This window comes from Syngnathoides biaculeatus, chromosome 22 (genome assembly GCF_019802595.1).
Source record: "Syngnathoides biaculeatus isolate LvHL_M chromosome 22, ASM1980259v1, whole genome shotgun sequence".
Classification (NCBI taxonomy): Eukaryota; Metazoa; Chordata; class Actinopteri; order Syngnathiformes; family Syngnathidae; genus Syngnathoides; species Syngnathoides biaculeatus.
The window spans coordinates 9697182-9715693 of NC_084661.1; the positions used below are offsets into that span (position 1 = coordinate 9697182).

The window sequence follows — 18512 nt, forward strand, 5'->3', positions numbered from 1 at the left end:
AAAATATTGACAATTAGATGACACTGTTCAAATGAACTATCCGTCGATTTTTCACCGTAGCATTGAGTGTCGGGGCAGGTTTACAGTTTCTTGTCTGTATGTGCGCGCATACACACACTTACTGAATGATCTGTAAAGCTTGGGTTGTGTGCCAACACACACACATACACATAAACAAAGCAATGGAGACAGGACAGTGGCTTCATTGGCGTTGCGGTGATCTGATGACGTCAATCGGAAGCCGGAAGGGCCAAAAAAAGAGAATATCCTCAGTTTTTCGCGTGACCGCCATCTATTCCAAAGTGATCCCAAGTGGGAATATCCAGAAAAAATATCCAGCAAAGGTCTGCAGTTCTCTGTCAGATGTCATCAATGTGCGTGAAAGGCATCCGTTGGAATATGGACTCGATATACAAACTCATGTATAGGACTCAAATATGAGTCCAGCTGATCTTTGATGTGCTACTTGATTGTTGCTTCACATACAAATACAACATTTGCAACTTTTATACAATCAACAGCACACCCCCCAAAAAAAAAATCTATTCCAGCCACCGTCAATGCTGAGTGCGCACTGACTCATCCTCTAGATACGTATATATAATATATAGGGTCATATTATATATATATATTTATATACACACATAAGTACGTCTCTATGTATGTGTATTCAAGGACTCTTGTGACTTTGCATGGCATACAAAGCTAGTACCACTTGAGTGTGTGGGGAGAGAAAAAAAAGATCATGCAAACAAAAAAGTAACAAAAAGTTGAGAATATGATCGTCATGACTCAATGTTACAAAAAGTCCGAAGTTGTTGGTTTGACCAATTAAAAAAATACGCGTGCAAAATAGTCACAAAAAGTGGAGTAGAACTATCATCACTGTGGCAAAAAGTCTCATATTGAATGCATTTCTAAAAGTGTTGGAGAGGAAAAAAAAGTGGTTAGCTGAACAAAATGCTAAGAAAAAAATGCAGTCGATAGATGCATAAAATCTGAAGTTCAAGGCATTCCTCAAAGTGTGGATGATTAAACAAGTCGTCGTGTGAAAAAAAAGTGTACAATGTGGATTATCACCATGTCATAAAAACTCTTGCAGAAAGTTTCATGTTGAGTGATCCATCAGCAAAATCCTCACAAAAGCTTTTAATAGGTGTAGTATGATCAAACAGCGAGGTCCATAAATATGTGGACGACGACACGGTTCTCATCTTTTTGGCTCTACACACCACCACATGAGATTTGCTCTAAATGCAGACTTTTGCTTTAATTTTAGGGAATCAACATCCAAATTAAGTGAACGGTGTAGGAATGACAACAGTTTGTATATAAGCCTTCCACTTTTAAGGGTACAAAAGGTAATGGGACAAATTACCGATCATAGATCTAACTTTCACTCTTATACTTTGTTGCAAATCATTTGCAGTCAATAGCAATGCTGCCAGACCTATACTGCTAATATCTTTAGTTCTGTCTTTGGAGCGTTTTGTCTTAAGCAGGTAATATACATACTTGGTTGGATTCAGGTCAGGGGATTGACTGGGCCATTACATAAAATTACACATTTTTCATTTAAAAATCCTCGTTGCGACGATGGCACGCTTCGGGCCATTGACCGTCTGGACTGTAAAGCGCCGTCCAATGGGTTCTCAAGAATTTGGCTCAATGTGAACAAATAATATCGTCCCACCCGCTTAAGAATCCATCCTGCTTCTCTTATCAGCAGTCACATAGCCAGAAAAATGAGAATTGTGTCGACGTCGAAAGTGTTCCCGAAAATCTGAATTTGAAGGCGATCCTAGAATGTAGAGACTTAGAAAAATGATACGTCACGCTAATAAAACTAACAAAAGTTGATGTATTTGGCATGTGTCAATAAGTGTTGCAGAAAGTCTCAAACTGAAGGTGCTCATAAAAGTACCCAAAATGTGAATATGTTAAAAAATAAAATGGTAATCAGATCCAGGTGGACACTTCCCAAAATGTCCTTCGTCCTTTTCTGTAATTCACACACAAAAAGGTGAGCTTGGGGGGGTCTGTACCATTTGAGTGTGTGAAAACAAATTGGGAAAAAAAGACATAGGAAGTCATGCAAACGAAACACTTGGAAAAAAGTGCTTATCTTTATCTTGTCTTGCACTCAGAAAGTCTCAAGTTGAAGGCGTGGCCACAAGTGTCAGAAAAATGAAGAAAAAAACAAAAAACAAAAAGCCATGTGGAAACTTCCATAGATTTCCTTAGTTCTTTTTCTGCATTTCTCACACAAAGGAGGAGAAGCCTGCGATGGGGGCCCGCGAGCCAGGGGCCAGGCTGCTGGGGGGCCTGTAGAGGGCGGCATGCTGGCCGGGGGGATTGGCGCTCTGCTGAGATGGGGTGGGAGTCCGGCTGCCTTTGGGCCTGAACAGGCTGCCCTGGCCGGGCGGCTGTCCCTGCGCCTGCTGGGGCTGGGGGCTGGGCGAGCTGAGTTGTGGGGGCAGGGGCGGCAGAGGGGGCAGCTGGGGCGGCGGGGCGTTGTGTTCTGGCTCGCCGGGCTCCGACTCGGCGTAGCTGTAGGCCTGTGCCCGGGAGATGCCCTTCTGCTGGCGGCGCCAGGAGTTGTAGTAAGTGGGGTCGCTGATGTAGTGGTTGACGAAGGAGTGTGTCTTCTGGCGGTTGGCATCCACCTCGTACTCACTGTCGCTGCCCTGTGAGAGGGGGGGAAAAGGGGGAACCGGGGGACATTTTTTATTTATTTATACACCACGGGAAGGCGGTGATGGCACGTTGACGTGATTAGCGACGCTACTACTAAAGATGAATTATTGGAGCTCTCGTTTGAAGCACAATCAAATAATACAAACATGCACACTTTGGGTGCTTTCACACTAGTGACGGACCCACTTGGACGCGGTTTTGGAGAGCTTTCATTGTGAGCGTAAACTAGTCTTTGGTATTCTGGGATGCCTTGGATAGCCTCTTTGGCTAACAGTGACGCTTTACTGATGGAATCCTAAAGCAGAGTACAGGCTGCATTACAGAAGTCACGTCTGTGGTTCAGCATGTGAGCAGTTCGAAGCCTCTCATTGATCATGATTAATATCAGTCAGATGTCGAACTAATAAACTCGTAATATTTCATCTTTAAAATGGTTCTTGTGATTGTACATTACTATTCTCACATGAGTTTTACTTAGTCGTCAACCTTTTGTCATAGAAACATTCTCGCAACACTGCAACTTTTTCGTCATTTTGTCATCAAAATTGAGAATTTATTTTCATAGTATTAAGAATAAACTAAATTTCTCAGGTACAGATGTTTTTCTTGACACATTCTGACTTCATTCCCATAAAATTAGGACTTCACTCTCAACATCTCATTTTTTTCTAGTAAGATTATAACTTTTCTTGTCTCCCTGACTGGAAAATCACAATATTTCTTTCTGAAAAGATTACCACCCACGGCTAACTTTTTTTTGGTCCACAAATCTAAAAAAAAAAATCATTATTGGATTGCAACAAAATGTTTCCTTATGATATGCATCATTTTTTGGGGGTGGAGGAAACTATTTTCTTATTGCTTACAAGTGCACAAAGCAAACCATCTCCCTATTTACATTCTAGTAACTGGACCGAGCAATGTCACATGGTTCATTGTGACGCGTTCTTGGAATTTTCTATAATGGGAACCCAAACCAAACCAAGGACACTGTTCACAGAAAGTGTACAGTACATGTGAAAGCACCCTCAAAACACACCACAGTGGACAATCAACAACGATCAGAGATGGTCAAAGCATGAATGATCACGATGGCTGAAGCGTGCATTGGAAACAGATGTAAAAAAAAAACCAAAAAACAAACAAACACAAGATGGCTTCCGCCACGCTAAGCGATCGGGCCGCCGTTCAGGATCTTTGTACCCGCACCGGGTCGGTGCACAAAAGAAGAAGTCTGGAATTGGATGGGAACTAGCAAGAGGAACCGGTCTGCTACGAACAGAATTGAACAAACAAAAGCAGGCAGCTTGGCAGGAGCCTCACCAAATGCAGTGGAAGTGTGTGTAGACCACCTGTTCCGTATGAAAACACCAGCGCCTCCTATGGGTGAACAGAACAGTTTTTTTTCTTTCTTTTTTTTTAATATATATATATATATATACAGCACATGACCATATAGACAGAAGGACAGAGAAACATGGACCGACTTCCCTCGTCGAGTAGTCCCCGAAAAACAGCTCTTATTTTCAACTTTAATTTTATTTGACAAAAATTTCTGCTGGTGTCTGCCAGACTCGGTGAAGCAGCATGCGGCTTGTGACCCATTTATTTTTGTACCATCCGTTCTAAGTGAACAATTTTGCTCATATTTCGTAAAAAAAGCGTTGGCTGTTGCCATCTATCTGAAGCTTAATCGTACTTCAAAATTTGGCTCGCGACACAAAGCAAAAACAAAGAAATGAGACTCAGATCGTAACTCCAAAAACTAGTGAATTGGTGTACTAGTAAGTCAAGTTACCACTGTATTAGGGATTTATAAACATTTTGGGGGAAGCGTCAACTGTCCCTATTGCTGTACAATATCTCTCTGATCTTGGTGGTAATAAATTAGCAGGACAACACAGTTTTTTTTTCAGTGTTTATCACAGTAGCGTCCAATCCGATTGTTGTTAGCACCTTGTAAACACTCAAGGCCAGACAGCGTTAGGCGCATTCCCGCCTATCAGAGTTGCGACCACACAATGGCAACTCCGAGACACTTGAGGAGAATGAACGCAGGAAAACGCGGCACTTGTGTGTACATGTCAATGGGAACTCAGTATGCAGCACCTCCTTGCCAAACTCGTGAGCGGCTAAATAGTGGCGTGCGAGAAACCAACTCAACGTGGGAGTCGTTACCGTCGTCATTGTTAGCAAATAAATTTTTCCGCATTGGTTACAGTGTGAAACGAAGAGGAGAAGGATTGAGATATGCTCCCGCATTGCTAACATAATTATAGTATAATTAGTATGTGCTAGCCTATTTCTGTTATTAGCATTAACAAGGCCCACCTAAATGTGGCATTGGCAACATCTGGCCTGCAGGCCACTTTTGGCCCAATCCACTCATTAATCTGGCCTACTGGCAAGTTACATTGTTTAATCCTGCAATATTTGTGTCCATAAATAGATAAATTAATATGTATATTTTTTTTCATTTATGTGGTTTAGTGATCTTTTGTGGGGCGGCACGGTGGATGAGTTGTAGCATATCTGCCTCCCAGTTCTGTGGTTGGGAGTTGGAATCACTGGTTTGGAGTGTAAAATGATTTGCGTGTGCCACAATATTTATACCCTGCATGCGAGACAGACGGGTGATGTGAAATTCCAAAGATGCCATCATGGGCTGTGGGTGCAGCACGGTGGTAAAAATTTGATGACTCGCCATAAAACAAACCTCTAATCACTCAACCAAAAGAAGGTCTAAAAATAATAATAAATCACTCCGGTGAGGCCAATTTAAAAAAAAAACATGAAATTTAGAAGCGATGTCTCTGATGAGTAGACCAACGGAAAATCTCAAGAATGCAACCCCCCCAAAATACAAAGACCGCATGTTGCTTTTAGTATTATTTTGGCCGGTTCCCAGAGTCCTTAAAAAGCAAACTTGTCTGAGATTTTAATGTGATAGTTACCCAATTTGAACTATGTTTAGTCGGCAGGCGGGCAAAGCTATATTCCCCCCAAAAAACCCACATTGGTCATTACATGTGGGTAAAGCCTTGCAGCAAAATTTGATGACTTAGCATAAATCACACAGATTTGTTTTGAAAATTCCGCCACCCATGGCTCTTTGACTTGATGCTAACCCTCAAGGACACATGCTCCTGAAAACATGAGAACTTTGCTAAGTTGCTTTAATCTTTTTTGCCATTTCTTTCATAATTGAACTTGTCCAAGAAAATTTGTGCAATGGCTAAATTCTAACCACATTTTTTATACAGATGGGCAATTGTATTTTGTAAGCGCAGAGCAAAGTGCCAAAGTTTGTGGATTCGCCATAAAACAAAAAGGTCGAACATGCACACAAATTCAGCCCCCCAAAGGCCAGTACAGAAATCCAGACCTAGTTAGACACCTAACATTACATTTGTGTTAATCCAGGGATATTTGGACCATGTATACGAGTCTAAATTGAAAGCAATTCAAGTTTTTGCTGTTGTGTGTGGGTGGAGCGACTTTGTAAACCCAGCACAGCTCCCAACTTTGCCAGTTCCCTTGAGAGTCGTTTCAGTCGGGACAGCCGCGATCTGGCAAACCAGCACCTCCCCCCCATCTCATCCCAAAATCACCAGAGTGGGTCAATCCTTTGTCTTGCCACATTATGGATTATAGAGGCGCATGTGGGGGGTTGTCATCACACTTGTTTTGTGAACACAGCAGGGGCCCCCCAGAAGCTAAAGCAGTACATGGGGGTGTCTTTTAGGAAGAGTCTTTCACCATGGGATGTATGATAATGAGAGATTATATCAAGGGGGATGGGACCATTTACAGTGAAGAAAATAAGTGTTTGAACACCCTGCTAAATTGCAAGTTCTCCCACACAATTTTCATCATAGGTGCATTTCCACTGTGAGAGAATCTAAAAAGGAAAAACCAGAAATCACAATGTATGATTTTTTTAATGATTTATTTGTGATACAGTTGAAAATAATTAGATGAACACCTGTCTATCAGCTAGAATTCTGACCCTCAAAGACCTGTTAGTTTGCCTTTAAAAGTCCACTTCCACTCTATGTATTATCCTGAATCAGATGCACCTGTCTGAGGTTGTTAGCTGAATAAAGACACCTGTCCACCTCATACAATCAGTAAGACTCAAACTTTTAACATGGCCAAGACCAAAGAGCTGTCCAAAGACACCAGAGACAAAATTTCAACATGACAGTGACCTGAAGCACATATCCAGGAAAACCAAGGAGTGGCTCCGTAAGAAGCATATCAAGGTTCTGGCGTGGTCTAGCCAGTCTCCAGACCTAAACCCAATAGAAAATCTTTTGGAGGGAGCTGAAACTCTGTGTATCTCAGCGACAGAAACCTGTCTGATCTAGAGAAGATCCGTGTGGAGGAGTGGGCCAAAATCCCTCCTGCAGTGTCTGCAAACATGGTGAACAACTACAGGAAACGTTTGACCTCTGTAATTGCAAACAAAGGCTACTGTACCAAATATTAACATTAGTTTTCTCAGGTGTTCAAATACTTATTTGCAGCTGTATCACACGAATAAATCGCTAAAAAAATCACACATTGTGATTTCTGGATTTTTCGTTTTAGATTATCTCTCTCACAGTGGACATGCCCCTCCATGATTTCTAAGTGTGTGAACTTGCAATATAGCAGGATGTTCAAATAGTTATTTTCTTCAATTTACTTGATCTTAGCACAAACATGACATACGATATTTCTTATCAAAGTCCAATCGCTCCATGATCTACTGTGTGTGACTCAGAAGGGAGATCCTCTCTATTTGCTTCACGGCAAAGTCAAAAGCTCATGTCTAAAAAAGGCAAAAACCTGTTGAATGTGTTGGGAGAAGCAGGATTTTTAAAGACGACGTTTCCTTGGAGAACGCAGTTTTGATTGAGAGAGCCTTAAAGACCATTGCGGGGATTTTGGATACGCAGAGTACAAAAAAAAAAAACGCAGGAACGTCGGCCAGCTGGTGAAACGGTGAGGGAACATTATCTCGTGGCGAAAGCTCCTTTTCGAGGAGATTCATAGCGGGGGGAAAAGTGAGAAGCCCAATGAAAGGAGAGGGTGAGGGTGTGTAGTTTGAAGAGAGGATTTTGAGGGTGGGGGGGGTGAAGTTCATGTGAGTGTTTAGTTGACAGACAGTCAACAGATAATTCGGGAATGAGCTGGAGTAAACGGAAGGCATCGGTTTAAGGTTGTCCGTAACAAAAGGAACTCTTCCAGCTTAACCCTTCTTCTCTTGGTTGGTACATAAACCAGACGGTGAGAAAATAGAGAGTGAGAGAGGCGTTGACATAAAGAACAACACATATGCATGAAAGACATCCGGGAATAAAAACATTCCCAAACAACACAAATCCGTGGGAAATGGGAATAATGAGAGCAAGAGAGAGAAAGGGTGCGATTTGGAGTTGATGGCCTCACTGGCTCAGCAGACGGAAAAGGCTGAAAATTCCAGCCATGGTTGAGGAAGTGCGGCCAACACACTTGAGGCCATGTTCACACATAGGCGGGTTGTTAAAAAAAACTTGTGGAAAATTGCAAACTCATAGACCAGGAATATGATATGAGAGGCAAGTACGTGGCTGGTGATGACACTCAGTAAAGAAAATTCCAAAATCTCATCTTTTGAACATCCTAAAATTTTACATATAGTCACCACCATTTGCAATTACTTTCTTTGCAAATGGTCAAGCACATAACAGTTTAAGACTCACGCAAAGCGGGAAAAACTTTGTTAAAAACTCATCATCCAAACAGACCAGACTATAAATCTTTGTGGAAAGTTGTACAAGTACTTATACAAATGCAATTGCAGCCCATTGAGTGGAAAAGGATGGAGAATTTCCAAAACATGGGGCTACACTGTTTTTCAAACTACCCGTACTCGTGTGGACTCTTGCTCATTAAAATAATATATATATTTACGCAGGAGGGAAATTGAGTAGATCCGTTGGCCGGTGGTGTCGTGGTTTCCAACAGAGTGTCTGTGATCTCTGTTGGCCAAGTGCATGGACAGATAGATAGATAGATAGATAGATAGATAGAAATGCCACAAAATACTGCAGAGGTGACGATGTAGAGTGGAGTGTGCGCACACTGACGTGATGAAAGACGTTTTCCCTTTGAATGTGAATATATTTTTTCCAACAGATGGACTGTGTATCGCAAGCATACCTGCGAGTCTGAGATTTCAGAGGGTTTCTCGGTCAGGCTGCTGCTTTCCACGGGGATCAAGTCATTGTACTTGGCGCTCACGTCCTCATCTGAGTAGTTTAAACTGCCTGGACTTGGTCTTGGTGGAGACCTGAATTTAAAAATAAATTAAAAAATCACTCATTTGTCACCAATTTAATACTTGATTATATCTGTTTATGATGAAACAGCATTTGCAGTTCAACCAATGGGAAGTCTGCTATCGCAAAATAGCTTCTTAATGGATGACTTTGAAAGGCTTTATGTTTTTATAGTATTGTGACAAAAAAAGGACATTAACTTGATAAGAGATTATCTTAGTTTTTTAAAATCCATTACGCAACTGAAAAGGTCATCAAGCTAAAAAAAAACACTATTCATGAATTAAAAATTCAAATAAATAGACAAATTATGTGACAGTTAAAAAAAATCATTAAAAATTAAGATTTCATTATTAAAAATCCAATCGCATTGCAGCAATTCTAAAAGGTTTTAAATCAATATACTATTAAATCATTAAAAAATATTTTAAAAAAATCAAGACCAATCAAAAATGCCATTCCTGAATCAATCAAATTATTCATTATTGCATGAAATAATCAAAAATACAATGAATCAAAACACCATTAAATAATCCATCCATTTTTGACATCCCTTATTTTCATGCTAAAATTAATTAAATAAAATATATCCATTAAACACCATTACAAAATGCCACTAAATTAAAAATGTCAATCAAAAAGGTCATGCAATACATAAGATCATGAAATAATTCTATACTACACTAATCAATTAGTGACAACATAGGTTATTTAATAGGAATGAATAATTCATATTTAAATGATCTTTTTAACTGCTTTTAATACTGATACAGACCCACCCGTAAGAAGTGCATTTGATTTTAGTTTTTTATATATATATATATATATATATATATATATATATATATAAACATACTGCAGTGAATGTGAGTGAGAAGAAAAGCTTCCTTCATACCCTCCGGTGGTCCTGCTAAACAAACTCAACCCCCCCACACCTTCTCAGTCTGACGTGTTGACTTTCCGGCTGCATGTGGAGCTTCGGCACATTATTTAGAGAAGAAAAAAAAAAGACACCCACAACTTTTTCAAATATTTAAGTATTTGCCAAAAGCATGTTTAAAAAAAAAAAAAAAGGGAAAGCCCAGGGCTGTGATCATTTCAAGTAGAATAAGCGACATGTGAAGAAATAGATGGATGTGTCCCTCTGTTTGTGTAATTGATCAATTTTATTATTATTGTAAACAAATTCACATTACTCACATTTAGTCGGTACTGTCAATCAATCATTTGAATGTACAGCTTTGTGTCTTGGATCAATTGAGCACTTTGCAGCAATCCCACTTGATGATAAATCTACATTCATTCATCGAGCAAACATTCACAAAGCAATGAGATCCCGAGTTCATTTAAAAGTGAATTTTCCCCGGCGTTTGAACCCCGCGCTAATCGAAAGAAAATCAGCTGTAAACACCGCGGCCTTTCTGACACGGCTTGGAATTAGCCGGACTACGCTGGGATTAGGCGGCTTGTTTGAATTGTGATCAGGCGGATAAAACGGCGGGGAAGACGCGAGGGTCTTTGGTATTCTGAGAGCCCAGATCAAGACGTTGCATTAATGTATAATCTGCGGGGATTTCGAAGTCCCGTTGCATCATAAGTCTGACCTGGTGTAGACGCCGTTCTTCCGGCAGAAAGAGTTCTTGACAGACAGCCGGCGGTTGTTCAGCTCAAGAGCGGGGAAGCGGCCCTCGTCCAGGCTCACCATGTCGCCGTGCGTCAGCGCGTTGCAGTTGGCGTTGTTGCCTGCGCACACGTACAGAGACACTGTGTGACCACAGGCCCGTGTGGCACAAGACCATTAGAGATGTTGACTTTTTTAGTGCAAGATAAAGGAGAAATTGCATAGAGGAGAGGCACGCAATACAGTATGGCACGCAGAACAAAGTTGGACTGCAACGTGATCAAAGCAACGATTTGATACAGTTATTAGGAACACATAGTACATGAATTCTCATGGGTAATGATCCACATGCTGCTTGCCCAGAGTGCAAGACTATCTGGTCACATATTCTATATTCATATTCTGCGCTAACAGGGCCGGTTAAAAAAAAACATACTGGTAAAAATAACTGAGACACGGCAGTAACACGGTAGTGCAGCGCTAACAGGGCCGTAACGGTAAAAGTCACTTCCTCGGCACATTGATTCCACCGGTCTCTCTTACCTTTTCTGCTCGAGTGGCCCTTTGTGGCTGTTACAAAAAATGCACAAATTATCCGCATAACCGCATAAACTGTAGGGTGAAAAGCGTGTGGAAAAAAGTCGTGGCTTATAGGCCGGAAATTACGGTTATTACAAATGCATTTCAAAAAATTTCAGAAAATGTAAATGTGATCAAATTCAACATTTGCTCTATGAAATAGTTTATTTCCAATTTATAAAGACAATTAATTACTCCTTATTTACTATAATTAATAAAAATTACATGTATTTTTTTTTTTTTTTTGATTGGCCTGGGTCATGTGTCCATTCTAAAAATGAAATGTGGTCCTTGAGCACAAAATTTGTCCTCCCCTGTGTTAAAAAGGTTAAAAACAATTTTGGCAAGGGGTTGTTGCTCCGTGGTCGCTCTGGAGTGACTTGAGGTCGACTGGCGGTTACACACAAGTATGTGGGGGGAAAAAAATAAAACTATATTCCAAAGCCTGACACTGAGGCATCTGTGTCAGGAGTGAGAAGGACTCCTCTTGTTTTTCCAGTGTTACTCAGTAAGTGACCGCACAGGGGCACCCCCCCCCCCTCTTTCGCCCACCTCCCAAAGCGCTGAGTGATGCAAAACACACGCGATTGTCAATGGACGAGTCCCGACCTTGCTCGACTTTGTCTTTTTGTCAACGCATTTTCAGATGAGTTAACTACTCGTGAAATCAAAACAACATAACGTCATTTACGAGGACAAAACACGTCAGATTCGTCCGCGAGGGCTTGGAAAGTTCAAATAGAGAAACAACAACAGCAAACAAAGTGGCTACCGTGCTGCAAGGCCTCACCTGACTCCGACTTCTTTGCATACTTCTTGCTCTGCCCTCGGATGATGAGGATAAAGACTAGCAGGAGGATAAAGATGAGCCCCACGAGGGCCACCACCACCAAGAACCACCACTCCTCGTAAAAGGGGGCAACTTTTTGGGCTGGGTTCAAAAAAGAAATAAATTAGCGACTGTAACGACACGCGTATATGAAAGAAAGGACGAAATGGACACCCACCAGATATGGAGGGAGTGGGTAGGCTGGGTGAACCGTAGCCGTAATCGTTGACGCCAATCACCCGGAAGTCGTAGCTGACGCCTTGCTTCAGGATGTCCATGTTGAACGTGTGCGACGTCACTTCCTTGGGGATGTCTTTGATCAGGATGTCCCACAGGCCTTCGTCTGCAAAGCCGAAACAAATAGTATCCCCTGTTAATATTTGCATGGATAAACATGTCAATTATTGTTATATTATTACTTATGTACTGCAATTAACGTTATTAAAGACAGGTGAAGCTTGCAAATTTGAAGTAGGGTTTCACAATATGGTTTGTATCCTGGGTTAGGCTTTGTTGTAAAGGTTGCAAATCACTCACAAGCCAGTGTTATTGTTATTATTAAACAAGAGTTAAGGTTTCAAGTACAGATGTGGGTTTGTGTTTTGATCTAGTGGAGACCCTAAAAGTGGCTGTTAGACCCTTTTTTTCTTGCATCCTTCCTTCCTTCCTCCTGGCTTCTTCCCCTCCTTGCATCAATCTTTTCTTCCGTCCGTCCACACCACCCGTGACCCCTCCCTTTTCTTCCTTTCCTTTGTATTTTCCACCCTCCCTTCTTTTATACAATCCCCGTCCCTCCTTTTCTTCTTTGCCCCCCCACAATCTAATCTTTTCATACCAAATTAAAATTTTGCCTTTCTACCTTCCATCCAATTTCTGATTCCTTCCTTCCATCCTTCCTTTGTTTCATCTTTCCTTCCTCTGCTCCTTCCTCATTCTTTCCTTTCATCTCCCTTGACTCCTTCCTTCCCTCATAAATTCCTTCCTTCAGTACCACCTTATCTGCCTCCAACCTTACATACGTCCCTGCTCCCATTCTTCCTTTTATCCATCCATCCATTTTCTTTTGCCGTTTATCGTCACGATGGTCGCGGGGAGTGCTGGAGCCCATTCCAGCTGTCAACGGGCAGGAGGTACATCCTGAACTGGTTGCCAGCCAATCGCAGGGCACATCGAGACAAACAGCCTCACTCACAATCACACCAAGGGGCAATTTGCTGGAGTGTCCAATAAATGTTGCATGTTTTTGGAATGTGGGAGGAAACCAGAGTGCCTACCCGGAGAAAACCCACGCAGTCACGGGGAGAACATGCAAACTCCACACAGGCGGGGCCGGGATCAAACCCGGGACCTAAGAACTGTTAGGCTAATGCTTTACGAGCTGAGGCACAGTGCCGCTTCTTCCTTTTATGTAATGTAAAAATACGTATACCTATTTGTGTATCCTTTATCTAGTGTATATTTCATAATTAAGCTATATTAACGCTTGATCTAGCAAGTCCCTGCCTACCCATCAAATGTGAACTAAAATAACAGAGTATATGTTTTGTTCATTCATCTTCCTTTTCGCTTATCCTCACTAGGGTCGCGGGCATGCTGAAGTCTTAATTTCTATAAATGTCTGTGAGCAAACCCATCAGAATTTGTCCAAAGCGTTGGTGGAGGAACTAGGAGAGGTGGTTATTATGTAAATTAAGATAACAGTGAGGCAGAAGGGTCAAACGGCCCACACGCTGACACATTTCAGAAATAGCCGGTTCGTGTAAGTAAAGATTCAATGGGTTTAATTTCACACGTGATGGGTAAGCAGAGACTCCGGGCAACCAACTGCTGCATTTGTTTCCAAACATTAGTCAATATTCCAAAATGTCTTTTTGAAGATTAACCGTGAGCGATTTATCAGTTTAAAAAAAAGTTGTGTAGCCATATTTCACCTTTGGAAGTGCAGCCAGAACATTAATTACATGCCTCCACTGCTGCTTGTAAACACCACGCTAACTCCTAATAGCCAACGCACTCACTACAAGCAAACACACCGGAGCTCATTTGTCACAACGCAACAAATGCTGGAAAACATCCAAAAGTTGTCTACAGATGTTCGCAAGGAGAGGAGACATTGCATAGAGTGGACAGAATGCAGTATACAGCACCTTCTTACCAGCATGGTGGCTGCTATCACGTTAAGGAAGAGCGCAAACATCTGGTTGCTGATGACAATTTGGAATGTTACAGAAACTTTGTGGACAATGTGCCACATGCTGCTTCACAAAGTCTAAAGACCTGTCCACTATACTAACTGCAGACGCTTTCCGAGAATTACCCATGCAAGCTGAAGTATGCAAAAAGACAATCTTTGTTTTGAAATAATACTCAAAATGTTATGTTTACATTCATTTTTATACATGTGCAACTCCCCTTTCTAATAAACTGGGAAGTAATGAGTCTTATGGCAACCCACTGATGATTGTAATGGAAATTTACCAGAAGGCAGCTGCTACATGGGGTCGGCATGTGGCTCATTACACAAGGTTATATTTTCAAGCCCGGTTCGACGCGTTGACAACAGATAATTGTTGTTTGTGACTGAGAGGTGGCTGGTGTTATAATTGTGTAATTTAAACTTGATGAATAATTTCATTTAAGTTCCAAAGTCCTCGTATAGACAGCACTCCGAGAGTCTCTTCTCTACACAATGCCACCCCTTTCTCCCAAATAAATATACTGGGAATTAGCGTCCCAATTTCCATAGGACAACTCCTAAAAAAGAAAAGTTTTGAGTGGAAATGTAGCAGAAGTATTTTGGTGAAGCAGCATGTGGCTCTTAAGCCAAGTTTATTTTTGTAGCTTAGTAGTAGCCTTGCGATCCCAAGGAGGCTCATGTTTCATATGAGCATGTATTCTGTGCTTCTGCAATATGAAATTTCTCTCATTAGTTGCAAGACATAAACTAAAAAGACAACTTGACAACATAGCTAGTTTGTCACATTGCTTGGAAGCCTGGGGACGCTCTGACTAATATATTTATGGATAAAAGTATTGACGAGACAGCACCTAATCAAGTTGGGGTTTGGAAAAGACTCCTCCATCTTGGTGGCATATGGCGTCAAACCATTCGTCACTCTGCCACACTCCATCAATAAAAAAAACAGACAGTGATTGTCCGGACTGATCAATAAGCTATTAAAAAGACCCCGGTCGGAGGTCGGGCAGCAGATGGTGACACATTATACCTCCTTCCTCCCCCGAACGAGTTAACGTATATCCCATCGCCCTCACCAGAAGGCCGAGCCTCAATGACATAGCGTGTAATCGGAGCGCGGCCCGAGTCCCCGCTGGTCCAGTGGATGGTCAGCGTTGCGCCGTAGCGAGTTATGAAGGGGTCCCCCGGGGGTCCCGGGGCTCCTGGGAGGCAGTCAAAAAAAAACATTCAAGCATTTTAAAAGCGCATTAAAAACCGATCAAAATCCTCTGCGTCAGCTACCTTCCCCGGGGCCGGTGGTGATGTTCGCCTCCACCTCGGGCCCGTACACGAACGTTTTGGCTCGGATGCGGAAGTTATACGTGACGCCGTCGGCCAAGTCCTTGAGCTTGAGCCAGAGGGGGCTGCCGCCCTTCACCTCTACCATGACAGTCCGACTGACGCCTGGTGGGGAGGAGGGGGAGTGGAGACAGTCGGCACAGGCCATGGAAGACACTGCGCAAACATACCACATTTATAGCACTTCTTACACAGCTCAGACAATTCAATGCAGTTACTCTGAAGCAGTAGCATATGTAAAAAAAAAAACATTAAATGAAACACAAGCGTTAGATTGGTGCTAACGAAAGGCGAGACACAACTTGCAATGGATGTGGCAGATGACCACAATGTACTGTATCCCACAGGGAACTGGGATTTTCAACAACAGCAACTGTTCCTAATGCATGCAAGAGTAACGTCTAAAGGAAACATGAGTAACTAAAAGTTACTTAAAGTATTTTTTGGTCAAAATGCGTTTTTGTGTTGGGAATCCCAAATTGTGGCAAGATTAAACATTGTAGCTTTATTGGCGATATACTGCAAGCAGATGGCTGCATGAGATTAAATGTGTCATGGCAGGCTGGTGCTATAAATTAGCATTTACATTGGTTTTTTTTTTGGGGGGGGGTGTTTGGAACTATTAAAGATGACTTAGAACTTTATGTTCTTATAATGAAAATATTTCCCATTTATTTACCGTGTTAATTACTGTAATTTCCGGCCTACAAACCGAGACTTTTTTCCCCACGCTTTCAACCCTGCGGTTTATGCGGTGATGTGCCTAATTTGTGCATTTTTTCCCTAACGACCGCAAGGGGGCACTCGAGCGGAAAAGGTAAGAGTGAGACCGGCGGAATATATTTGCAGAGGAAGTGACTTTTACCGGTCCGGCCCTGTTAGAGCTGCACTCGTGTGTTACTGCCTTGTCTCAGTGATTTTTACCTTTTTTTTTTTTTTAACCGGCCCTGTTAGCGTGGAGCTTGCATTAGCGTTAGCGCTGCGGCGCTAGCGTTAAAATTAGCGCGGTGCCGCTAGCGTTAAATTCTCTGTGTTCAATCTTTGTAAATATCTCTGGGTACATGTGGCTTTTACACGGCTGCGGTGTATGTATGTAGCAAATGGTATTTCCTTTACAAATGTACTGGGTGAAGCTTATAACCAGGAGCGCTCTGTAGGCCGGGAATTAAGGTAGATCAAAAAATGTAAAGAATATAGCTAGGAAAACACACACACACTCTATCTGGACAAAATGACATTATGGTAGCTATTGGGCTTCAATACCTTAAATTCAATGTACCACGGTGGGATACAATTTAAACTCTAGTGGTTAAAGGTGTTACTACTGTGTTTGGTAATCCAAGCAATGACCACGCGGTTAAGTGGGAAGGAGAGGGAGAAGAAAGGTTTACCGTCAACGGGCGTGCAGGGCTCGTAGACCAGACGGTAGCCTTCGATGATGCCGTTGGGCAGGGCCGGCTCGCCCCATGACACGTTGACAGAGGAGGTGGTAAGCTCGCTGAAGTGGATGAAACGGGGGGCGCTGGGGGCTGAAACACAGTGACGGCAGTGTTGTTTGCTTTGAACAAGAGGAGCCAGTGGGGGGGGAAAAATGTAATCAGAAGGAAATAAAACATTTCATCGTGGTACCTTTTAGCACATGACATCATAAACGGAGCACATACATTCCAATACATTTGACTATTTGATGAAACAGTAAATACCCCTAAAAAAAAGGCACAATATTTACTGTAAGTATTAAAAAAAAAGAAAGAAAAAATGGAGCATGACTCCAGAACCCGACTCAGATTACTCCTTCCACTTTTGTACTTTTTACAGGGACTTGTTGTAATTTACATTTACAGTAACCTTTAGTTAGAGCAATGTAAAAATACAACACCTAGTTAAAGAAAGAAAGTTTAATTACAGTAATTAATGGCCAACAATCTGGACAGCAAATTAATGTAAAAACCCAGTTTCATGTCTAATAATGTGTACTGTATATGTACTGGAAAGTGTACATTTTTCCCTTATTATGACTTGTAAAACTAAAGAAATTGGTAAAAAAAAAATTCTGGCAAAAATGAAAATATAGTCACATTTTAGACAGAGTTCCATGTATGTATCCCAGTACTTTTTTCGATTTTACTCGAAACTAGGACTAACTAAAACTAACTAACTAAATAAATCTTTTTTGTAAAACAATACAGAGTAGCATTTGGCGCACAGTGATGGGCGTGTATGGTTGATGTTCTTTCTAACAATTTCTCCATTGTTGCGCAATCATTGCATCGGGTGATTGGCATCACTGATGAAATCTGCTGCGCCCCTCCCGAAAAGCTAACGCGAGTCGGGTCACGCCAGTTCGCCACCGTAACGAGTGTCTCTGCTCACTCGCTTGACCGACCTAATTAGACTTGGCTGAACTTGAGTTCGGAAACAGTCGAGCTCTTGAAACTTTGCTTTCTCTAGCGGAGACAAAGACCCCATTGTTGCGGAACAAGCTGGAAGAACTCAAAGCCACCCCCACACCCACTTCCAAAAAAAAAATCGCCATCCTTCTCAGCTCCCACCGCCTCACGGTTTGGCTCCACTACCTGCTTGCTGGGTCCGCCCCCTGATGGCGGGACTGCGGGGCCCGTCCCCGGCAGCGTTGAAGGGGGCCACGCTGATCATGTAACTGGTGTAGCCAGTAAGGTTCTTTAGCTTCACACCCCCCTCGGGCATGAAAAGGGTCCGCAGACGCTCCGTCTCGTTCTTGCGGTGGGACTCCCAAAAGTAGACCTTGGTGGGATGAGTGACATTTGGACAACTTTGTTACATTTATTGGAATTCATTCTATTTGTCTCTATGAGTTACATTTGGATGAATGTAATAATGTTAACTGTTGTCTGGCTCCATCTCGCCTTGCGATTGGCTGGCAACCAGTTCCTGCCCGATAACCGCTGGGATAACCTTCAGCAC

The 18512-nt window shown here is 42.1% G+C and overlaps 1 protein-coding gene across 2 annotated transcripts in view; it reads right to left on the bottom strand.

Moving 5' to 3' along the window:
- Positions 1 to 2132: 2132 nt before the first annotated feature.
- sdk2b (sidekick cell adhesion molecule 2b) overlaps positions 2133 to 18512 on the bottom strand; it is a 149549-nt gene continuing 133169 nt past the window's right edge. Inside the window, exons 37-45 of one of the 2 annotated variants that reach the window (XM_061810069.1) lie at positions 18146 to 18332; positions 16961 to 17098; positions 15513 to 15725; positions 15308 to 15433; positions 12213 to 12377; positions 11996 to 12136; positions 10610 to 10748; positions 8887 to 9016; positions 2133 to 2687 (exon numbers count right to left, since the gene is read on the bottom strand). In XM_061810069.1, coding sequence (XP_061666053.1) covers positions 2262 to 2687; positions 8887 to 9016; positions 10610 to 10748; positions 11996 to 12136; positions 12213 to 12377; positions 15308 to 15433; positions 15513 to 15725; positions 16961 to 17098; positions 18146 to 18332 — 1665 coding nt within the window. In that variant the 3' untranslated portion in view covers positions 2133 to 2261. Of the gene's footprint in view, positions 2688 to 8886; positions 9017 to 10609; positions 10770 to 11995; positions 12137 to 12212; positions 12378 to 15307; positions 15434 to 15512; positions 15726 to 16960; positions 17099 to 18145; positions 18333 to 18512 lie in introns of both variants that reach the window. The other variant, XM_061810068.1, reaches the window with a different exon arrangement.